Source organism: Trichosurus vulpecula, chromosome 9 (assembly GCF_011100635.1).
Source record: "Trichosurus vulpecula isolate mTriVul1 chromosome 9, mTriVul1.pri, whole genome shotgun sequence".
NCBI classification, from domain to species: domain Eukaryota; kingdom Metazoa; phylum Chordata; class Mammalia; order Diprotodontia; family Phalangeridae; genus Trichosurus; species Trichosurus vulpecula.
This window is the reverse complement of record NC_050581.1, coordinates 155,257,264-155,282,878: the sequence shown is the minus strand read 5'-3', so window position 1 is coordinate 155,282,878 and position 25,615 is coordinate 155,257,264. Positions and strand designations below refer to the sequence as shown.

Genomic DNA, 25,615 nt, shown 5'->3' with positions numbered 1-25,615 from the left:
CTATGTTTCATTCTCCTTGCCAATGACCATTAGCAACAGAGGGCTTAAGGATAAAAAATGGCCATTCAAGTGGGAAGCTGTGATACCAAGTGAAGTCAATAACATAGAGGGACCAGTACCCAAGGTTCCATAATAACGTTGAATCAATGGCAAAGGCAAAGGCAAAGGATCGAGATCTCCTAACACAGTTGGGGACTACAGTATCTTTCAAGGGGCTGCAATCTTGTCTCCAAGACCCTCCAGTTAGCAGACAAACACTTCTAAGGACAATAGATAAGATCATTTTTAAAGAAAATAACACCTTAGTACAAATGAATATGTTGTATCACAAAGAAGGGTCCTGAAGGAATTGGTTGCAGGATCATAAACTTTGAGTGGAAAGAGGGATAGGGCCACAATTTAGGGAAAGCTCTGGCCAAGGAGAGTGTGGCTGGGGGTGGGCAGCCAGCTCACTGAAGGAGAACATTGATGGGGGAAAGGGGCAGAGAAAGTGGTGACCCCAGGTGATCTTGTTTGTTTTGCAATATTACACACATCCTGCCCCGAAAAGTTAAAACATCTTTCCTTTCCATGATTGAAAATGGGCTCACACAGGAATAATCATGGATAAGCCTTATCTTAGAGTATAGAACAGAACTGAGTCAAGTACACTCCCCCTTATTCAGTCCTTTTTTGAAGCCTGTCTGTGTCCCTGATCACTAAAGGCCCAAATTAGCCAGGAACAGCTGACTGGCAGCTGGCCACATGCCTCTCTAGGTGTGGCCAGCCCATGGTCATACCCAGTACAGAGACACATAGCCTACTTCATCTGAACCAAAAAGCTCAACTCAAACATACTTTACTCCTATCTACGTTACCCAGAATAGGTAGTGCTTTAGTTCCTTTTTTCTCCTTCTCTGTTCAAAACTTTTTGATGGATGCCTATTACTATCAAATGATATCTGAACTTGTTAATAGTAGCTAGCATTTACAAAAATCTTTAAGATTCATGTAACACTTTACAAATATGATCTCATTTCATTCTCATAACAACCCTGGAAGGTAGATGTTATTACTATCCCCATTTCATAGGTGAGAAAACTGAGGTACAGAGAGGTTGAGTGATTCACCTAGGGTCCCATAGCTAATAATAGTATGAGGCAGGATTTGAACTCAGGTCTTTCTTACTCCAGCACTCTCTCCACTGTACCACATAGCTGCTTAGGCATTTAAGGCCCTAGAGGATGCTGCCTTTCATTTCCTGGCTCATCCCACACTCTTCATCCTTCTACCCTAAGCAAACTGAACTACTGAGCATCTCCTTTCCAATCTCTGCCTTTGCTTGCATCATGCCTCACGCATAGAATGTCCCAGTGCCCACGCTCAGCCCTACCTGTTGATAGAAATCCTCCCCATCCTTCAGGGCCCATTTCAAATAAATAACTAAGGTTCAAATAAAGCCCTTCCATTAAACCTCCCCTGATCTCCTCAGCCAGGAATTAATTTTCCCTCTTTGGACGTTACATAGCTCTTTGTCCCCTTTCTGCACTTACGGCATAAATGTAAATCTAGAAAGGCACTTTGAGGGAAACCTTCCTGTTACAGAGAAGGAAACAGACACATAGAGAAGAAGTCACTTGCTCAAAGTTAATCACGTGACAGAAGGTGATTTCAATCCAATCTTCCATCTGCAAATCCAATGCTTTTTCCACTGAACTACACGGTCTTCCCTTAGCTGGTCAATCTTATGTCATAATTATTTCTGCTAATGCCATAATCTTCACCTATATTTTGAGATCTATGAAAGGAGGAAGCATGTCAAACTTAACTTGCTATTTTTCCATTGTCTAATACAATGGGTCCTTACAAAACTTTTACTGAATGAAATCAGTAATAACCAGAGAAATGAATGTTTAAGTAGCCCAGTATTACCTCACATCCATAAAACTGGCAAAGATGGAAAACGAAATTGTTGGCAGAGCTGTGGGAAAGTAGTGACATTAATTCACTGCTCCTAGAGTTATGAACTGGTCTAATTACTTGAGAAAGTAATATGGAATTATACTATAAAAGTTTAAAAAATTATTTATACCCTGTCTCCTAACAATTCCAGTATCAGGTTTATACCATAAGGAGGATATATGTAGAAAGAAAAGGCTTATTTGTATAAAAATATTCCTAGAAACTCTATTTGCACTAGCCAAAATTTGAAAATAAATCATATGTCCAACACCTTGGGAATGGTGAAAGCAACCACGAGATATATAAGGGTAATGGAATATTGCTGCCCTGAAAGGACCAATAAATAAGATTCCCCAAAAAATGGGCAGGCATGAAGTGATGCAGATTAAGGAAAGAAGATTCCAAAGATCAATATACACGGTGACTAGTGTGTAAATGAAGACACTATCTAATAACACAACCCAGGCTAAGTACAGTGGGTGATGTTGGTACTGGCTGATTAAAATTAAACCACACAACACTGTATTTACTGTCAGACCATCCATCTAGTTAGTTTCATTGATTTTTTCCTTTTTTCCTTTTGATAGAAGAGATAACTTACTGGATAGTTAATAAAATCTAACATATTTGGAAATGAAGTAGTGATGAGAAAACAAAAGGTACCAATAAAAAATCATTTCTTTAAAATTAAATCCCACCCCCTTCCTTACTTTTGACAAGTGATAAATTACAAGGGGGTGCAACTGAATGTACAGTCATTCCTTTGTGATATTATAGTTGAAACAAAATTGATCAATGAATCAGTAAAACAAATATTTCCTGAGCTGAACTGAATTAATAGACCTAAGAGGTTAGAACAGACTCTTTCTTTGTATCATGAGTACATTCTAGGAGGCATGAAACTAATTCACACAAAGGTGTAAAGGACGGACCTCAGGTTATTTCAAGGGCTTGGGTAACTCCTGTTTTATAGCACTTTACAGTATAAAGCACTTTCCTCAGAAAAATCATTATAAGATGAAGAGGTTGAATATCCCCCCCCCATTTTGCAGATTAGAAAGCTGAGACTGAGAGGTTACGGTGACTTGCTGGTCACACAGCTAGCAGGAGTGAGAGCTGGGACTGTGTGATGGCATTTCCATCAGTCCATGTTGCCTGAAAGAATGTTTTGAGCAGGGGAGAGAACAAAAGGGAATTGTGCTCTGAGAGTAAGGGATGGAAAATAAAGAAGGGACACTTTGGTGGGCAAAGAGGACATAAAAAAGTAGGCTGGGGACCTCTCTAGACAAATTTCCCCTTTCTTTTGGGAAGGACCCAAGCACTCCAAGCTGACTAATAATCAAAGACTGCCCCTTAGTGGCTGGTCTAGGAGAGATCATAGAGTCATTGAGTCAGAGCATCGGAAGGGATCTTGGTAGTCATTTGGTCCAGCCTCCGTCCAGAATCCAGGGTCCACTTTACACCAACACTGGCATATGATCACCCAGCTTGTATGTGAACACTTTCCAACCTATCCTAAATCTTCTTCAGATAAGTTTGTCCCAGGCATTTCCTTTCTTTCCTTATCAATGCCATAGCTCCCCTCTGCCCCAAATGACAGCCTCTTTCCCATACCTCTGAAACCTCTGAAATATTGAATCCTACTCCCAGAGCAATTCCCTGCCAGTGTACTTAATTCACAATATAGTCTTATAAGGCAGCTAGGTGGTACAATAGAAAGAAAACTGGAATTGGAGTCAGGAAGCTTTGAATTCAAATCCTACCTCAGACACTTACTGTGTGATTCTGGACAAGTCACTTCTTCTCTCTTGGTCTGTTTCTTCATTTATAAAATGGGGACAGCCCCTCCCTCACAGTGTTATTCCAGGTGTCCAGATGAGAAAATATAGGTAAAGTGGTTTGCAAACCCTAAAACACCATTATTACTCTAGCTTTCCCCCTTATCAAGGGCCCGAAATCCTAGCCAAAACAAGCTATAGCTATTTTCCCTTCCTCCCAAGTAGCCCCATTTACTATTCCTGTTCCAAAAGAATAGACCTCTCACCCACTGCATCACCTACTGCAACCTGCAACTATCTAACTTCCTGTCATTATCACTGATAGAAATTTGGGAGAAGAGGGAGGAAGGGACTCTGGGCGGCAGGTGCATTGAAAAGTTGGGCGGCTTGTCCCATGATCACATAGCTAGTATGTATCAGAGGTAGGACATGAACCCAAGTCTTCCTTATTTCAAGATTGGCCCTATACCCACAATGCCTCTCCCTTTTTCTTATTTTTTTGAGACTGGGTCTCCCCATCTCAACCAGATTGGAAGTTTTAGCCCACTGCAGCACTAAACTCAAGTGATCCATCAGCCTCAGACTCCCCATTAGCAGAGACTATAGGCATGTGCCATCATACCCAATGCATCTCCTTTTCTAAGGTCGGGATTTGGAGTCAGGAAGACCTGTGTTCAAAATTTGCCTCAGCCAAATACTAGCCACATGACTCTGGGCAAGTCGTTTAACATCTCAGCACCTCAAGCAATTCCCTGTTGTAGCTAGGCATCAGTGATTGATTTGGAATCAGAGGACCCAAGTTCAGATCCCATCTCTTTCATTTACAAGATGCCTAACCTTAGGCAAGTCAGTTGACCTTTATGGGCTTCAATTTCTTCATCTGTAAAAAGAAAGGATAAGCTTTCCAGTTCTAAATCTATAATTCTATGATCTACTAAGTCCTAGATTGTGGTATGCATTGGTAGAGAGAATTTCCACACCAGAAGTTCCTCCACCCAGAAAAAAATCTTAATTTGACCAGGAGAGCAAACATGTAACAAAAGATGGGCATTTGTGATAGAAAGCTGTTTGGCATCATTGCAAGAGCAAAGCAATTTCTCAACTATGACCCAACCCACAATCCTCCTACCATTCCACTAGCAATATACAAGCTGAGTCGAGGACTTGGAGTCCTATTTAGCACAGCTAATGGACAACAAGCCAGGAAGCAAAGAGAGGATTGGTAATTGTTGCCTATGATAGGACTTTGAAAACAACAGCATTGGGAGCCAGTGCCTGAATCCCCTACCCAACTATTATGACAATGATCATCTTGGAAATGGTAAGTGGGTCAGCACTTGGGAAATGTGTTTTATTGCATGAATATCTTTGCTCACCCTCAGAGGGAAAGAAATAACTGACTGCATCTACACATTGTGATCCATATCCTAAAACTTCTGGATTTGGAGTACCTATGGGTGGCCTGGCTCTTGGGTAAGCTACAGGTACATAGCCATGCAGTAGTTTAAATGAATTTACAATTCTATTCCTTTTATTGCTTCTATCCCTAATGGTAAAACTAAGTAAGCATCATAGATGCCTTCCCAAGTGTCCTGTGCAGTAAGAAACAGGGAGAGAGACAGCCATTCTCAGTGGGATGGGGGCTCAGAGCTATTCTAATTCTGATTCACTAACCCCTCAGAGAAACAGTTGCAAAGGGTACAATCTTTTGACAGTGAGACTGAGAAAAACATCCATTCATTCCCTGAGAATTCTAGCAAGCTTGTCATTTCCCCAGTGCTCCCCCTGGTGTTGAATGAATAATAACCATGTTTAGCCTGGAACTTAAATTTATTGTTACTGTAACTAGCAGCACAAAAAAGGTGGATAATATATTTAAACTGACCTGTACACAAAATAGAAGCAATATCAGGTAGCTAGGGAAAATACAAATGAACACTGAAATCCCATAAGAATCAAAAACTAAAGCCTAGTTTGAGCTAAAGCTTATGATAAATACAAACAATAATAAAAGGGGGGAGGGAATTATTTAGCTAACTTGAGTACAAGAGGAAGATTAAGAAAATAACATCCCTGCTTAGGACTGTGACAATTCCAGCTTCAAGGAATTGTCAAATAAGAGTTGAATGGGATCAAAATTTGGATGAAAAGACAACACACAAAAAAGACAGTACTCTTAAATTTTCACCTTGCTTCGGTTTTGTTTACCATAGAGATAGAACTTCAAAATGGAAAGGAATAAAGGAAAATACTTACCATGGAACTAAAGCCTAGGATAGGTAAGGTAATGGTAATAGAGCACACTTGACTGCTTTTCAACAAAATCAAGTCACCTAGCCTAGAAAAATTACATCCATAAGTACAGAAAGAACTCTCAGGTGTGATTGTCGAGTGCCTGTTGGTGACCAGACACTGACAAATGTTGCTCTTTTCACAAAAGGAAAAAAGGTAGATTCAACCATAGTTTAATGAATTTGTTGTCAAATCTTGGCAAAGTCTAGGATGTATTATTTTAAAAGATGACTAATGAGCACTTAGAGAAGGTACAAGTGACCACTAAGAGCTGTCATGCCAGACAACCTTCATTTACTATTTTGATTGAGTTACTAGAAAAATACAGCAAGAGAACACTACGGTCACATTTATGGATGACACAAAGCTAGGAGGAAAACTAATGGATGACAGGCCTTGGAACCTGAAAAAATATGAACAAATGAGGGTAAAAAGATGAACCTTAAAAAGGGATAAATGTAAAACTCCTTCACTTGATTTTTTTAAATTGCCAAAGTATAATGCAAGGGAAATTATGGCTTGAAAGCTATGCATGTATGTATGAATGAATGAGATAGATAACTGAAGGAAAAAGCATTTGTTAAGCATTAAATTTTATGGTGTACCAGGCATTTTTGTGCTCAGCACTAGAAATAGTAATGCCAAAAGCAAGACAGCCTTTCCCCTTGAGAAGCTTGTCTTCTAATAGGGGAAGATAACACATGGAGAGAGTAATATTTTGGTCAAGATAGTCACACAGGGATGGTGAGAGGAGAGAAAGCAAATGACTGATACATTCCTTCCAAGAATGGTCCTGTTTACTCATGGGAGAAAGAAAGGAGTTTTAGTAGACTCCAATGTCAATATATCAGCAACATAGTGTAGCAGCCAAAATATACATTGTAGCATTGTTCCAACGAATCAATGGTTTTATCATTATTATAAGGAAAACTCCCAAGAGATGAGCTCATAGACCTTTTGAGAATTTGAGTAAGCAGTTTTTCCTTATGTTAAGCCTAAATCATTTTGTAGCTTTCACCTATGGATCAATGGAGTACTCTTCTGGCTCCCTCGGGTTCTAGTGTCTCTCTCACACACACAAACTCAAGTTCCCTTGTCCTTTGTACACATTTTTTATTTACTTGTCTAGGTACAAGTTGTTCCTTTTCCCCACCCCCTCCCAGCCCCCAGTAGAATGTAAGTTCCTTGGGGACCAAGATAATTTAGTTTTTGTCTTTGTAGACAAAGTATCTAGCACTGTGACCAGCACATAATAGGGGCTTTAAAATGCTTGTTGTTTAATGATTGAGTGATCATCATTTGTGGGTTTTCTTTCCACTAATATATCTAATCCTTCATGGATAATTTACTGAGTTTTTCTGCCCCGTGTTTCCCCAAAAGTTTTCCTGAGCGGTGTCATTTATTGATGAGCCCCTCTGAACTTTGTTAGACTAATCCTGGGACAAAAGACATATAGCACACCAGCAAGGCCATATTCAAGCACTTCCTTCCCACTATGATGAGACTTCAGAGTAGGACTTTGATGATGGAAATTTTATCTGGCCTTCATGAAATAGAAGTATAAATGTGGAGAATGAGACAAATGAGAGTCTACTAGACTTCAGGAGTACTTTTCTCACAAATCATTCCTTTAATCTAGGGTTCTGAAATTTTACTAAGCATTGATATCAAGCACAAACCAGCCTAAAGTTTTAAGTCTTCTGTTCTAGGCAGATCACAATTAGAATATTCTATCTAGGTCTGAGAGCCATATTGTATAAGGGACATTGACAAACTGAAATGCTTCCAGTGAAAGGCCACCATGATGGTAAAAGGCATAACTGAGACTTTCATTTGAATGAACTGGGCATAGTTAGCCTAGAGAACAGAAGACAAAGGTGAACATCAAGGGGTCTTATAGGTCTATAATATTCATAGGATCCTAGGTGTAGGAACCTCAGAGGCTACAGGGGTGCCTCTTCAATGTACAATTGGGAAACCTCTTGAGGGAAGTTAAGTAACTGACCCAAGGCCACACCAATAATTAACATCGGAGGCAGAATTTGAACTACTTTTCTGACCATGAGGCCAGTGCCCTTTTCAGTGTAAAACATTGGCTTTGCCTGGCCCTGGAGAACATAAATAGGATCCATGGGAGGATGTTACAGAGATAGAGAATATAGGTTGAGTATAAGTAAAAAATCTCTTACACAAATAATATTCCAATGGATCTGTGATTTTGCAACTATGGGCATTCACTCCAACAACATGTTGTAGATCACAACTTATCTATACCTGCCCATCCTGTGTGACTCTTGTCTATGTCTTTCCATAAGTTTGCCATAGAGGTCTACTCAAAGGGAAGAGGTCTTGTCCCAGTTATTCTTGCATTGTGAGGAAAACAGTGGAACATATAGAGTATCAACTGGTTATTCCTCACTCTGATCATGTGATCTTTTTTTAATCATACATTTCTTCAATGACATGCCTTACAACACTTTTTCATAATTCTTTGTTTGTAATGTGTTGCAACAGGCAGACACCCACTGTTGACTCCCACTTTCCAGTGACCTTTAAAATAGATTGAACATCAGCTCTTTGGAGACTATAATATTACATGACTCACAGCCAAACAACATTTCTGGAAGATTGCTGGTATTTAAATGATAGACCTTTCCATTTTTAATGGACTCTGAAAAATTTGGAATTATTAAAATAACCTTTCAATTTATCAGAGGCAATCAGGTCTACTTCTCCTGTGCAATTCTGGACCCAACTCCTAGTATACTTACGGCAAGATTATATTTCTATATATTTATGTATGTATGAGTGTGTGCCTATATAAATTGATAGATATAGACATATGTCTATGTAGATCAATAGGGATAGATAGATAGATACAGGAGTGAGGGGATGGGGGCAGAGAGAGGGAGAGGGAGAAAGACAGTTGTCCACCCAATTATATATCATAAGCTGGAGAAGAGGTATTCCTCATCCATTTTGTTCCTGTGTGGATAGTTATGTCAAAATCTTTTGGATAATTATTGATCTCATTTAGGGGGATTAGTCTTATAGACATTTTATATAGAGGAGAAAGTTTATACATGTATCAGTAATCAGTAATATTCTCTAATGAACTATTTTTTGCTAATGATAACATACAAGATTTTATTTTATGTTCCTATTTTCAAATACCTTGAGAATCAATCCAATGCCTCGATGCCCTGAAAATTATGTCATATCACATGTATACCTCTGTATACTTTGTGTTGACATGTTGTTTTCCCACCATCTTTGTTTTCTTTCAGTGTCATTTCCATTTCCTTTAGAAGCATGCGCAGGGTTGAGATATTTGCATACAAATCTGATGGCAAGAGGAGTTTGTTATTTAAAAAAAGCATGGCAAATTTTTTTTCCATCTTTAGTTTGTTTGTGGTGCTTTTCCCACTTTCAACCTTAAATGCCCTTTATTTAGTTGGGTATTTCCCCAAGCTTTCTTTCAACTGGCTTTCCCTCCAGGACGTCTTGTTTCATGAAAGGATAGTGCTCATAATCTTCTTGGATTTCCATGATTTGATATGAGTCTATATTCTAAACTGGTGTTGCCCATAATTATCATCTCCGTCCTCTTGTCAAGTAGGCCAATTGATTGCTGACTAAGGCAGTTTTTAGGCTCTTTTGGTCTTCTCACTATGACAATTGAGTTTCACTGGTTAGATTCATGTATAAAATTATTATAATCAGTGTCAATGCCCTTTCCTCCATCCATTTCCTATTTTGGACCTCAATAAATTGTTCAAATAGGTAATACTGGAGTTGTTTTAATTGTACACCATTCTTTCTCTCACTTTTATTCTTTCTTTTAGCTTTATATGAAGCTTGGTCTTTGATCCATCTAATCGATAGTCTATACACAAAAGAAAGCTGATTCAAGAATCACCTTCGCATCAAAAATAAGTCATTTCCTTCTTATTCACATACAATCTATATTTTGTGATGTCTGGTAGTATCGGCCACATCTAGCACCTTTAAATTATTTTGTCAGAAAACATCTTCCTGATGCTTCTGTAAAATCTACAAGTGTTTGATTTCTTTCATTCCTTACTCCTGCTTCATATTTTCCAACAATTTTTTCAGTCTGCACCTATTTTCACCTTTAAATTAAACTCATGAAGTATCAAAGTATATTTTGATTTCATTTTGTGGGTCTAAATCAGTTTCATTGTAGAATTCCTCCACATCTTAAGTCATCTTCTGCAACAGATGTTGGCTCATAGACTGAAAATATTTTCACGATGGTCTTCACAAATGCTCACTATGAACACTGCAATACAAGATAGCCAAATGTCCCATGAAATGTTTCTTTGAACACAGGATAAAACAAACTCCACCAATATCTTTATCTGTCTCTACAAGGAGAAACTAAGAGCCATCATTTTATTTAGTTGGAACTTATTTTAGTCTTCTGGTTTTGCTTATAGGATAAGTCAAGATTTATATGACTCAGTTCCTCCAAAAGTAGCTAGTCAAAAAATTGTGATGCTTAGGATTTTTTCCCCTTTTCCTTTCCTCTGCCTGCCACTGCAGAAGTGGAAGGGGAGCAAGCAGGATTAAAGGTCATTTTGTATTTTTCTTTTTTCCATTGGTTGACATGACCAAAAAAAGAAAAAAAAACCCAGGGTAAATAAGTGACCAGTTTACTGGTGATGATCATCTCAATGTTTAACTAGGCTGGTCTTTGCAAAGCAGATACAGTCAGTTGTCAGGGCTGGAGAAGAAGCCTTCCCAGAGAAGCCTGAACTCAAGTGGCATGACTTTCAAGAACCCGAGGTAACCTCCATGCTATGGTGAGGCATAAGGAGAGTAGACTGTTTCATTCTTTGTATTTAAACCCCCTGCATGGAGCACAGTACCTGACAGAGGTTAAATGCTTGTTTATTGATTGATTTGTTGGTTGACAAGCTCCTTAAGAACTAGAATTGTCCCAAACATGATGAACTTCCTCTTTTTCTTATAAGTAGATGCTTTTAAACAAAGGATGAGTAACCAGTTATCATTGATGTTATCGACCAAATTCATGAACTGGGTCAGATTAGATGACCTCAGGTGCCTTTTCCAATTCTAAAATTTTTATAAATCCTGTCAATGCTATTTCTGTAATATCTCTCTCATTGATCCCTTCTTTTCCTACTGACACCATTATAGTTCATAAACTCATTATCTGCCCTTTGAACTTAAGCAATCACTTCCTTGCTAGTCACCCCATTTCCAATCTCTCTCCCCTCTAATCTATCCTACACACTGAAGATTCAGTAATCTTCATAACTCTTAGCTCTGACTTTGTCAATACATAACTAAAAAAAATTCTTCACTTCACTTGCCTACTGGCTAAATACAAAATTCTTTTACCTGGCATTCAAGGCATGCCAAGCTACCTTCCCAGCTTTACCTTGTACTATGTGAACACTATGCTCTAGCCAAACCAGAATCCTTATTATCCTCAAATATATTCTGTGATTTCCCACCTCCAAAACCTTGTTGTCCTCCTGATTTCCACCTGTGGCAAACCTCCCCATCTTTTAAGAAGCAACTTAAATGCCTACCTTACTAGGGTAAGCTCTTTGAGAGATGACAGAGTTCTAATTAGTATCCTAGAATTGTAGATATAGAGAAGAGACCTCAGAGGCCATCTGATTCAATCTTTTCATTTTACAAATGGGGAAACTGAGGCCTAGAGAAGTTAAGTAACTTACTGAGGATTACACAGGTAGTGTCAGAAGTAATATTTGAACCCAGATCTTCTGAATCCAGAGCCAGTGTCCTTCCCATTGTACCATACTGTCTCTTAGCATAGGGTAAATAGGACTTTGCCCAAGCCCAACACCTGGAAGGGGATGGGGCTCACATCCTCCCCTTGACACCAATGGTCCTATACCTCACCTCACAGTCCTTGGCTGGTCTTTGCTACAGTTAGGTGCAGTCACCAATCAAAGGTCCCAACACCTCCAACTACTTTTGCCCCAGGTAAAAGCATTCTTGGCTACAAAGGGACTGTGCCTTACCAAATAGAGTGCTTTGTACATAATAGATACTTAGTAAACATTTCTAAGACTGAATCCATTAGCAGAACTTCCCTTGGCCTTAGCTCTCCAAAATTTCAACTTCCACCCATGCACCCTTTCTCTTCAGCCCATGTAAAAAGGAAAAACCAAAAAAGCCTGATCCTGGAAAATATGCAGGACATCCCCAGCTAATAAATTTCTCTCCTCTTCCCTTCCTTGTTTCCATTTCTTAAATTGTACTTTTAGAAGAAAAAAATAAAACAAATAAGGTCACCGTGGGGCACTAGTCCAAAATCAAAACATTAGCTAGGAACTTAATGTAATTTATAATTGCCGATTCAGCCAAGAAGCCTAAACGTTAAGTATACGTCTAACTGCAACTTCAAGATAAAGGAATTAAGCTTCTGATCTCTTGGGGAAAGCAAATGAAAAATGAGGCTGATTTTCTTCACCACTACCACAGACACCTCCTTGGTGAAGGGGGGGGGAGGTGCTGGGAGCTTTTATAATTTGGCCTTCCCTCCCACTATGGCTTCATACAGAGCCCCTGAACATCTCCTATGGGTAGAAAAACCAAAAAGTCCAGGCTGTTATTCTAATGGATACTTAGAGTTGGAAAGGGTGCTAAAGGTATTCTGGTTCTGAATATCCCTAGTCTCAGGAAAGCCACCTACAGTAATAATCCTTGTTTACATACTATTTCAAGATTCACAAAGCACATTACATATATTCTCTCATTTGATCCTCACAATAACCCTACGAGGTAGATATTATTTTTTCCCCATTTTACAGATGTGGAGCCCAAGACTCTGAGAAATTAAATGACTTGTCCAGAGACAGAGAGTTTGAAAGTGTACGAGGAGGGAAATAAATGCAGGTCTTCCTACCTCCAAATCTGGTGTTCTAAGCACTATATTTTTTTAATGATCTTCTAAGAATTCTTTACTATATAATTTTATTATTATTATTGTTATATTTTTAATATATTGTATTTATAATATATTATATCATATTTATTATATATTTGTAATATTATTATATTTAAATATATACTATGCAGAAAATCCCGGAAAGACCTGTATGAACTGATACAAATTGAAATGAGCAGAACCAGGAAAACATTGCACATAGTATCAGCAACATTGTATGATGATCCACTGTAAATGACTCAGCTCTTCTCAGCAACACAATGATCCAAGACAAGTACAAAGGACTCATGAAGGAAAATGCTATCCACATGCAGATAAAGAACAGATGGGCTCTGAATGTAGATTGAAGTATATTTTTTCACTTACTTTATTCTTTCTTGTGTTCTTTTTTCTTTTGATCTGCTTCTTCTTTCAGAACTGTGACTAATATGGAAATATTTTTTACATGATAGTACATGTATAAACTATATCAAATTGCCTACCATTTTCAGAAGAGGGGAGGGAAGGAAGCGGGATAATTTTGAAACTCAAAATCTTGTAAAAATAAATGCTAAAAATTTGCTTGACCTGTAACCGGGGGGAAAAAGAACATAAATAATAAATAATTAACCTCATTACACACACACACACACACACACACACACACACACACACACAATGCTTCTTTGATGACAGTACTGACAGATGGGCTTCTAGCCTTTATTCATACCCTTATAGTGACTCACTATTGGCCAATGTTGGACTGCTCTGATTATGTTGAATCCAAAGCTACTTCTCAGCTCTAACTTCTCAGCAATCATTGCAGTTTCACTCTCTCTCTGTTGCTACTCTCCTGACTTTGACCAAAACATGGATAGTACTAGCACAAGAAGAGTTACAAAACTCTTTTTTTTCTCATTCCTTCCTTCTTCAAAATCAACACTAATAAACATTTGTTAAGCACTTACTATATGCAAGGCACTGCGCTAAATGACAGGGATACAAAGAAAGACAAAAAACAGCCTCTTCCCTCAAGAAGTCACTGTCAGTGGGGAAGGACTCTTTCACACACTGAAACCTGACTCCCTCCCAGGCCACCCTTTCCAGCAGTTGCTGTACTTTCCCTCAAATCCCCAACTCACTGCTCCTGGCAATGGAGTTAAAACATTCCTTGCTGCCCTTTACCACTTCCAGGATCTTACCCTAACACCATCACTCAGTAACCTCTCTTTTAAGGTTCTTTCAATCCAGATTGATCACCCACTCAAGATTCTGTTAACTATTGTATACCAACCTTCAGGACACACACTTCTTCCTTCCTCAATGAGTTCAGTGACTAACTCACAGTCTTTCTCTCCTTCCCAACTCCTGCCCTCATACTAGAAGGCTTCAACATATACAATGATATTCCTTCAAATACTCTAACCTTCCAGTTCCTCAACTTACTCATTTTTCCATAACCTACTCCACAAAATGGTCATATCTTTGATCTTGCCAACATCCACAAGTGATCTATGTTCATGAACTCTGAAATTCCTTTATCCGATCATAAACTCATGTCATTCTACCTGTCACTGTGCCTTACAAGCTCCAACCCTATTGTTCATCCTTGCTATGACCTCCAATCCCTCCAGCCCTCAGTCCTTTTTCACACCATTATCCTTGTACTAGCTACATACTGTCCACCCTTCCCCATCTTAATGCCTTGATGAACCAGTTCAATTCTTCACTATCTCTTTCTCTCAAGTCCCTCATCCACTTTTCCTATCACCAATCTTGCTCTGCCAAGCCTCAGCCTTGGATTGCTTCTACCTTCTGTTGTCTTCACTCCTATTCATATGTTGCTAGACAAAGGGGGGGAAGATCATGAAACCATGCTACTGGGTCCACTAAAAATTTATGTTGCACAATCTCAACTAGCCTTCACTCCAGCAAAACAATTCTTTTACATCCCCCAAACTAACTCATTATCTCACTCACCACGTTTGCTTTTCCAAATGTTTTTGTCCATCCTCAAACCTCCTATAGATCCAACTCTCCTCATCCTCTCACCTTGCTTCATATTTCGCTGGTTTAAATACACTCATTGCCTCATGACTGGACTATTGAAATGGCCTTGCTGACTTATCTTTTTCTTTTGCGGGGGGGGAGTGGAAGGCAGAGCAATTGGGGTTAAGTGACTTGCCCAAGATCACACAACTAGAAAGTGTGTCAAGTGTCTGAGCCCAGATTTGAACTCAGGTCCTCCTGACTCTAGAGCCAGTGCTCTACTTACTGCACCACCTAGCTACCCCCTTGCTGACTTATCTCTCCTCACTCTAGTACATCCTTCATTCAGCCATCAAATCGACCTTCCTAAAGGACAGAACTGACCGTGTAATCTTCCTTTTCAATAAATTCTGAAAGCTCCTTGCTGTCACTAGAATCAAATATAAAATCCTCTTATTGGTTTTTAAAGCATTTCATAACCTGACCCCATTCTAACTTTGCAGTCTTCTTGCATCTTACGCCCCTCCACATAATCTACCTTCTTGTGACACTTGCACCATTGTTGTTCTTAACATAAGGCACTTCCTACTCCATGCATTTTTACTGGCTTTTATCCTCCATGCTTGAAGTCTGTTGTCTCCTCTGCCTCCTGACTCCCCTGGCTTCCTCCAAATCCCAGCTAAAGCCTCTCCACCTTCTGCAGGAAGCTTTTCCTGGTCCTCTTTAATGCTGGTGCCTTCCCTCTAAGCTTATCTCTAATTAATCCTAAATACAACTTGTTTATGGATAGTTGTTTGTATATCATCTCCCATATTAGACTGGGAGCTCCTTAAGGTCAGTAACTGGTTTTTGCCTTTCTTTGTATCTTACAAAGGGCTTAGCACAGTGCCTAGCCAATACGGGGTGCTTAATAAGTGTTTATTTTCTTAAATTAATGAAACTGGTAATATTCTATAGCCCTGGAATTCCATTTATTGGGACTACACACTAAGCATGTTGATTAGGTAAAACATCATAGATTTGGAGAAGGGGAGGGGCAGGAAACCACAAAGGCATTCAAATCCAACTCCTTAATTTTATAGAAGAGGAAACTGAGGCGAAGACATTAAGTGAATTGCTTAGGGTCACACAGAAAGTATCTAAGGTGTGGTTTGAACTCGGATATTCCTGACTCCAAGTCCAGTACTCTATCCCCTAAATAATGTTATAGTATGTCATGGTAGATAGAATCAAAAAGACTTGAGTTGAGATCTTACCTTTACTACTTGCTATGCTATGTGACCATAATTAAGGCATTTGATCTCTCTTTCCTCAACTTCCTCATCTGTACAAATAAGGATAAAAATGTTTGCCTCACGTGACTGTTGTGAGGTTCAAATTAGATAATCCATGCAAAGTGCTTCCCCAATTCTGAAGTACTTTGTAAATGTCAGATATATTACTATAAAGGGAGGGGAGAGATCATCCAGGCTAAAACATTCCTAGTGGCTTTATTCATACTGGTGGGAAAAGCATGCACAACCTTTATGTCCAAGAACTGGAGAGTGGCTAAACAAAAGTGGCATAAAAACATTTCAGAATATAAGAAATCACAATTTTGAAGATTTCAAACATGAGGAGTTGCAAAGTGAAGGAAGCAGAATCAGAGCTAGAGACTCATTATCATTGTGTGCACCACCATCATCATCACTACCATCACCACATCCACCACCATCATCACCACCATCATCAACATCATTATCTTAGCAACAAATTATGAAGATAAAGTGCACAGAAAAGAGAGCAGAAGGAGACACAAACATTACCATGATGTTTTGTTGTTATTTTGTTCAAATGATAGTCTTTGTTAAAACAAAAGGTGTGAGGTTTTTATATGATCTTTCATATGAGTTTATGATTTTATAAATATTTATTTGAATATTTGTTTTGCAGTGACTAAGTTTAGAACTTTAAAAATATAAACTATGTATTAAGTTTTTTTTATTTTTTAAGATACATTTTAGAATGAAAAGGGGGCAGAAAAGAATACATATATACGGAGAAGACAAGAGAGGAGCAAAGGAGATGAAAGGAAACTGACCCCTTGACCCTCTGTCACAAGCATATATTTAGATCACATACCCTTCCACCTTTCCAGCGTCCTTCTTCCCTCTCAGATTCTTCTTTCTATACCCACCTCACTTTTTCCCTCTCTGGTACATGCCTTTCTGAATATGTACCCTGCCTATCTGATGCCAACCACCTGGGAGAAAAATTCAATGAGTCTATGATCTCAATGAACTAGGGATAGCTTTGAAGACTCAAAGAAAGACATCTTCCCAGCAACTCCCATTGTCTAGACATCTACCACCCCCCAAACAACATGCCTGGAAAAGAGTTGGCCAGACTACAATCAATCCTATCAAACCTCCTGGGAAAGGCATGACCTAGTCACAATATAAGAGGACCCCAAGTGCTTCATGTTCTGGATTTCATGCAGTAGAGAGCCCTGACTCATTCTCCAGTCTAGGCACATGAAGTAGAAAAAAAAGGAGATTGGGGGGCTGGGGCAGGGGGGCGAGGAGAGAGGAGCTGTCATCTTCCCTCTCAAAAAATGTCCTACTCTGCTCTAAAGTGAGCTGAGAAATCTACTTTAAGAGTGTATTTTGTATAGATTGTCATATTTGAGCCTCAGAACAGCCAAATGAGGCAAGTATTTTTATCACCATTTTTATAGATGAGGAAACTAAAGCAAAAGGAAATCAATGCCTTGTCTATGGTGACATAGTATAGTGAGTAATGAAAGTAGGAAAGAGACATTTGCCATAGGGGCAAAAAATTCAGGATAGAGATCATCAGCTCCACCCCTCAAGCTCCATTGTTGCTCAACAGCTACTTAAAGCTTGCAAAAGCTTCAAGGTAATTTGTATGAACTTGGAGCACAACCAGTCAGTCGAAGCAGAGAGTGTACTGAAGGACTTCCATTTGGGAAAGAAAAGTTTCACAGCTGCTTAAGGGGTACTTCTTATGCCAAGGACTGACACAGAGACATGTGCCTAAAAAATTGCTGAGAATTGCGTTGATCATCCCCAGACATGCTGACCCTGTAATAATGCTCCTCTTGTAGAAGAAACTACAGCAGATAACACAGCTTCAGCAGATGGCAAAAGTTACTCATCCGAGAAGCAACAATCAGCAACTACAGAGACTGAAAGGCAGGATTGGAGGTACAGAGAAACATCAACAAGCAGAAGACAACTGCTCAAAGATAGGGCTATGAGAAGTGCGCCAACACATCCTTGGAAGTATGCAAAGTCCAGAGCATTTCCTCTCCCAACAGTATGGGAAATCATATTCCTTTGTGTAATATGGGCAGCACAGAAAGATCTCATGATTTGCTTTCTCTTGTTATTTTCTATATTTTAATACTATAGTTAAATGCTTTGCTATTTGATTCTTGGTTCCTGCCTAAACAACTGGAAAGGAATGCACTAAATGGAGGTTTGAGCTGTCTTTGCAAAACCATGATTATCCAAAACAACTCAAACTGAGCCTGTCTTATAACAAAGGGTTCCAGGATATTGTGAGACTCATTGGAAACAAAGAATTCTGAAGGGAGAGATGCAGAGCTGGTGACCTTTAACCTAATTCCTGTTATCACAGTCAAAGTCCCTGCCCCCCTAATATCCAGTGACCTTTGCTTTACAATCCTCCAGTAGCTGCAAAGGTCCCAGCCACCTTTATATTGTTACTAGTCCCTGTAAAGGGAATTATGATTTTTCATAATAATTAATATGATATGCATAATGAATATACTAAGAGATTAGATTTTTCAGAATTGCCTTTTCTAGCTTGTGAGTCAGAAGTTCACAAGTGAGCTTGAAACGATCAATCCAACCTTGACAATGCTTACAATCATTGCATTCTTGTGCCTTTGTGCCTTAAGTGAATCGAATCAAAGATTGTAAAACTGTTCCCATCACAGACTCCCACTAAGTAATGACCCCCAAAGACTTGATCAATATTGCTCCCACAGGACTCCAGGATTGTTGTCTTGTCTTCCACTTGTGGGCTTGTCATGGGAATTCACTCAAGCCTGGGAAACAATTGTTTGTAATCCACCTTCCCACCTCCCTTCCCAGTGTGATTTTTGTATATAATCTCTGTCTTCACTTCAGCAAAATGGAATTCTGATCAGGAGAATTCCCAATTTGCAAATCTGTCTTCATAATAAAACTAACTAATTAAACGGCTACCTGACTACTGGCACTTTGTCTATGGCCTGCTGTTTCATGATTCTCAGGTTAGAGACTGGCTCAATAAAATCCTGTTAACATCCCCATGGGCAAATTTGAGAGAAAATTGTAATATTTTGAAAGCTAAACATAGTTCACCTATAAATAAATGTCAGATTTTTAAAAATCATATTACTTTCCTCTTTGGCTCCAAGATTTCTCTGAGCTATGAAGTGACAGGGTGATATCTAGTTACCGAGTCAAAGACCCAGGAGGAATTTTAAAGATCATCGATTCCAAGTCAGACACTGAGGCCTAGAGAAATTAAGTAATTCACCCAAAGTTAGACAACAGAGCCAGGACAAAATCCAAGTCTCCCAGGGTTCTTTCCATTTTTCCCACTGCCTGGCATACACAATCAGGTCTTAATTATCTCTGTATCCTCTTTCCCTCTCCTTCAGTACATAGAACGAAGCACACGAGGAAGGTACTTAATGAAAAATTGCTAGTTAGGTGTTACCTAACCTGCTGCTGCTGCTGGTGATGATGATGGTGACGATGACAATGATGATAATGATGATATCTCACATTAAGTATGACACAGTGGAAGGCACTCTGGCTCTAGAGTCAGAATAAATGAATTTAAATCCTGCCTTTGATGTTTACAACCTCTGTGATATCGGGAAGATCACAACCTCCCTGGACCTTAGTTTCCCAATCTGTAACATAATGACATTGAACTAGATGAACCACTAGTGGCTTTGTCAGCTCTAGAGCTACAATACAATGATATAAGGTATTAATTTACAAAGCAATTTCACCTACACAATCCTAACCACATAGTAGGTGGCACAATGGATAGAGCTCTGGACCTGGAGTTAGGAAGAACTGAGTTCAAATCCAGTTTCAGACACTTACCAGCTGGGTAGGCTTAAGCAAGTCACTTCACACTCTGCCTGCCTCAGGCAGTTGATGTCCTTAAGTGGGGTTAACAAGAGCACCTATATCCCAGGGTTATTGTGAAGGTAATATTTGTAAAGTGCTTTGCAGACCTTAAAGTGTTGTCCAAATGCTAGCTGCTGTCAGTCTAAGCATTATCATTTTGATTTTACAGATGAGGAAAATGAGGCACAGAAAAGTTAAGTGACTTGCAAAGTCATGAAACTCTAGCTTTATAGGTCCTGGCTCAGTGAGGCAGAGCTAGGTCTTGCAACTTGCATCTTGCATCCTCCAACCATAATAGGCTGCAGCCCAACCCCACGTACCACTGCATGCCTTTCTACTCCTTCCCAGGGAATTCTGTGCATTTGGTGAGGAAGAGAAGGGTGAAGGGGTGATATTAAACACTAGAAGGATCAGGTATATCAATTAATGCAAAAAGAATTTCTTTTTTCTTGGTCCTCAGATGGAAGGCACTTGAAGCTCAGAAAAAGAAGCAACATACCCCTAACACCACTGCCCATTGCCACTTGCTCCTGTCCTGAAGTCACCCACCCTAGAGTTAAGGTTGAGTCCAGCACTATCTCTCTCTACCCTTTGCTGGGCTTCTCCAGCAAGAAGGCACACACGTCCCACCACAGTCACCTGCAATCAAGTGTCCCAAATCTTCAACTGCCCTGGAAGCTTCATTGTGATGAACAGCACTCCAACTCAGTAAAAGAAGCAAAACTTACTGAGATTCCTCACCTCACCCCCAACCATGAACTCTATGCTAAAATTAAAAAATAGGGTAGCACTCCTCCACACTCAAGTGTTAGTGAACTAATGTGCTATCCCTCCCAGGGGAAGTTACGTTTTTAAAAGAGGATAGTGCTTAAGCAAAAAGCAAGAAATTTTTATGTTAAATCTCAGGCAACCTGGCATCCAATTGGGAGAAACATTCCAGGGCAGGAGGGACTGTCCCAGTCTCTCAAATTATACCTGAAATGTGGCCACCTATTTCATCTAAACACAAAACCATCACCTAGAACTAGGAAACTTCAAGATAGTAGTCTCTTTCTTTCCCTTCTCAGGTTTTCTCTTTTCCCCTTGCTTTTACTGGCCATCATATGGAACATTTATTGTTATAACATTTTTATACTTACTAAAGTTTCATATTACTGTTCCCTCTCATACTTTATAGAGCCATTTCTCAAAAACAAGAGTTACTTCTTGATTAAGTGTGACCCTAGATATTTTTCCTGTGGGTCAGTCATCCTGGGGGGACAGGGGGAGTGACAGTATTAGTGATAATTGATTTTATCTCTGTTTTAATCATACTTTAGTCAAAGGTATACTGGACTGCAAGAACCAATTGTTAAATTTTTAGTGTGAGCATTTACACCTTGAAAATTGGCAAACCCTACAAATCAGGACTTGATTTATTGCATTATTAATTTCTGGTCTTAAGAAAGTGATGGAGAAAATCTTGGTAATGCAGATTAATTTTTAAAGTAGTCAGTACTTTTCTGGAGGGACAATTGTTAAGTATTTGCCAGCATACTGATGAATATATTAAAGAAGAGGTCATATGGTATAATCCATAAGGGGCTGTCCTTGGACCTGGCATACAGCAGCTGCTTAATAAATGTTTATTAACTGACTGCTTAGAATCAGGAATGCCAGGAATTAAGGCCTTACAAAGAGCCTTGGATTCCAGTCTTAGCTCTAACAATATTAATAGTGTCAAACTCTTCCTGACCCCATGTGGGGTTTTCTTGACAAAGATACTGGAGTACTGCCATTTGCTTCTCCAGCTCATTTTACAGATGAGCAAACTGAGGCAAACAGGATTAAGCCCAGGGTCACACAGCTAATGAGTACCTGAGGTCAGATTTGAACTCAGGCCTTCCTGACTCCAAGCCCAGTGTTATATCCACTGTACCACCTACCTGCCTCCGGAGTGTGTCACTTATCCTTACTATAGTGACTGGACTAATTATTGCATCACTAAAAGAAGTAATTTAATCTCTTACTTATCCTACTCCTCCCTCAAGCAATTATTGAAAATTATGCATTACAAATGAGTTGCCAGTCTTTGGCAATGGAATTCCTCACACTGAGAAAATCTCAAGTCTGACAAAAAACAGTAAATGCGATAATAGTAGCTCAAGCTGACACCGTGCCTGGGAGAGACCTTAGAGGTCATTTAGTCTAACTCTCTCCCTTCAAAGAGGAATGACTTACCCAAGGTCATACAGTGACAGAATTGCAATTTGAACCCAGGTCCTCTGTCTTCAGATTTAGAGGATTTCTTGTTTCTGTCATGCTAGGCCCCCCCATGCTGCCACTCTTTCTTTTTATAACTGAGGAAACTGAGGCCCGTAAAAGTTAAATGATTTTCTGTAGTCACACAAGCAAGTAAGTGGCAGTCAGCATTTCAACCTAGGTCATCTGTCTCCAAATCCAGTGTGCTTTTCCCAGCACTGCCTGTAAAACTCCACTATTCTGTTCACAGTGAACTCCATGATTTTGCAATCTTGCCTTATTATTCCTTCTAAGAACTTGCTAATCCTCTCCTAGACTAGATACAAAGGATGCCATTTAATATTCTTACTGGTTACATTCTCAGTCACTTATGGCTACCAAAGGCCACCACAAAATCCACATGTGGTCATATGGGTATAAATAGTCTCTGCCCCGGGATCTAATTCTCTCAATTAATTTGCTCTAGACTAAGGGTAGAAGCCCCTTTTCCAGAGAATACTGCCTGTCCTCACATCCTCTCTCCTTCTGTTGAGGACTGAATCTGGGCAGCTTGTCGCCTTGACCCAGCAGCCTTCTTGGGTCTGGGCAGTCAGCTGGCTCTTAGCCATGCCACCTCCCCTCTACCCCACTCATGTCTAGCTCCTACTGCCTAGTGACCAATCATAATCCCAGGGGACCAAAAAGGAAGTATGATCTATGCTCACTTCTTCCAGAGAGGTGACAGATTCAAGATACAGAATGAGACACATTTTGGGGCAAGGGAAATGTAGAAATTTGTTATGCTTCATGATGGATATTTATTACAGGTGGTTTGAGTTTTGTTTTTTTTTTTTAGCAGAGAGTGAAGAGGTAAGAAGGAGAGAAAATAAATACTCATTAATTGAAAAAACAAAAAATTTGACTAAAAATTTTTTAAAAGAAAAGTGTTGGATGAGTAGATAGGAGCTTCATTTTCATAGCAATAGCAGAATCACTCATCCTGGGTTCTGTCTGCATTGGTATTCTTCTTATAACACTATGCATAAAATAATAATGTTGAAAACTACAGAAACACCCTGCATAACTCATTTGGCACAGACTGTTTTCTTTGGGGGAAATAAAAGTCAGAGAAGCAAAGGAAACCACCATGACCTAAAATCCCCTTTGCTAATATATTGCCCTGTTCTCTGCAGTAGGGAACTCTTTTTTTCTATTGTGTATCAATTAACAGGAAAACCTAAAGTTGAGGGATGCATAATGGCTAACTAATACATATCTATATGTATATACATACATGTACATACACGTGTATATATGTATATACGTACACGTATATATATACATATACATATACATACATGTGTGTGTGTATACATATATATATATCTTTGTGTGTGTGTGAAGGCAGCTAGGTAGCCAACTGACCCAAGGCTGAACAGCTAATGAGTGATGGAGGAGAGATTCTCAGCTTCTTTCTTCCCAAAGCATTTGCCTAGCAGCTCACCTATACAAAGCAGTTAACTCATTCGCCCCCAAAGAGCTACATACCCAATGAAGTGAATGAAACCACATGCCCTGGCAGAAAGTGTGACTGCTTTGGGGAGTGTAGGTTCACGCTGTTGAAGGTAAGGACTTATTAGGTATCCCCCATGTGCTCAGGAAATTTTAACACATTATGGAAACATAGTACCTTGGAAAGAACATTGGATTTCCAGTCAAGAGAACTGGGTTTGAAGTTGCTACCTGTGTGACTTGAGCAAATCACTTAACCTATCTAAGCCTCAGTTTCCTAATCTGTAAAAATTAGGAGGGAGGTGGACTAGGTGACTTCTAAGGTCCCTTCCAATTCTAAAGCTATAATCCTAAGAATTGTGATGCATTACTCTGCCCCCATTCTCCTTGAGGGAGAGCAACATTTGGCTAAGGGGAAGGAAACTCCACAAAGGATAGAGTTTACCTCAGCATTGTGCCCTGGTGCCTGCTTTGTGTTGGTATCCTCTCACATCTGGGGATTAGATAACTTGGTTCTGAGACAGCATAAGTTGGGCTCTCTGTTCCCCCAATCAGAGTTAGATATTGTAAGGAACCTCCTCTCCCCTCAAGTCTAGGCAGTTCCTCAGACAATAGTTCCCCACAGTCACTACCTTGGATACTCACTCTGCCCTGGCACTTATGGGTCCTAGACTCATTGACCACCCCAATCACCCCCTTCCAGCCCTCTACCTAGGAGCTAAAGTCACCATCAAAACCAGAAGGGCCGGGAGAAGGAATATGACTATGGCTTATACCCAGCACCCACAGCTGAGGAGAGATGAGCCTTCCCACCCTTCTGACTCCCCCTTCTTACTTTCTTTAGGGGCATTGGGATCCCAAACAGACCACATCTGAACGAAGAAGAAAGGAGTCCAGCACACGATGAAGGCCAAGACAATAATGAAGGTCATCTTGATGGTGCGGATTTTGGCCTTGGAGATGAGCTTGACGCTACTGACCCGAGACAGGGCTGCCCCGTTGCTAGCATCTGCCCCACAGGTAACAGATGAGGCCAAGGGCCCAGAAGCTCTGGGCTCATGAGCTGTCTTAAGCTTCAAATTCTGCCAGATTTTAAAGCTGATAAGCCCATAGCAGGCACTCAGCACCAGCACTGGAATGATGTAGACGGTCAATGTGATCCAGGTGATATATGCCTTGGGTCCCCAGGGCTGGATGAACACAGCCCAGCAGTCGTACACGCCTTCGCTCACCTCTCTCAAGGAGAAGATCTGGATCTGAGGCACGCTGACCACCAGGCACACCAACCACGTGCAAAGGACTGAGAGGTGGTCTGACTGCCGGCGCAGGGAGCGCAGCGGCTGGCAGATGGCCAGGCAGCGGTCCAGGGACATCAGCAGTAGCAGATAGGTAGAAGCGAACATGCCCACCACCTGCAGATACTTGACGAGGCGGCAGAGAAAGTCGGGCCCGTAAAAGTGGAAGGTGATGTCCCAAAGGAGCTGGGGCAGCACCTGGAACACAGCCACCACTAGGTCGGCGATGCTGAGGTGTTTCATGAAGAAGAACATGCGAGAGTGCTTGTGGCGGGTAGTGCGCAGAGCCAGCAGGACGCACAGGTTGCCGGTCAGCGCCAAGAAAAGGATCACACTCAGCACGGTCACCTCCACCTTGGCCATGGCCTCGTTGCGTTGGACTGGGACGGAACTGCGGTTCCTGGAGCTGGAGAGCTCCAGGCTCCAGTTAGCGCTGCAGTTCAGGGACTCCGGTTCTGCCGCTTCGCTGGGGCTCTCCAT

At 40.2% G+C, this 25,615-nt stretch overlaps 1 protein-coding gene across 1 annotated transcript in view; it reads right to left on the bottom strand.

Moving 5' to 3' along the window:
• OXTR (oxytocin receptor) overlaps positions 1-25,615 on the bottom strand; it is a 29,856-nt gene extending 4,241 nt beyond the window's left edge. The window contains exon 1 of the mRNA XM_036738476.1: positions 24,676-25,615. Coding sequence (XP_036594371.1) covers positions 24,676-25,615 — 940 coding nt within the window. The remainder of the gene's footprint in view (positions 1-24,675) is intronic.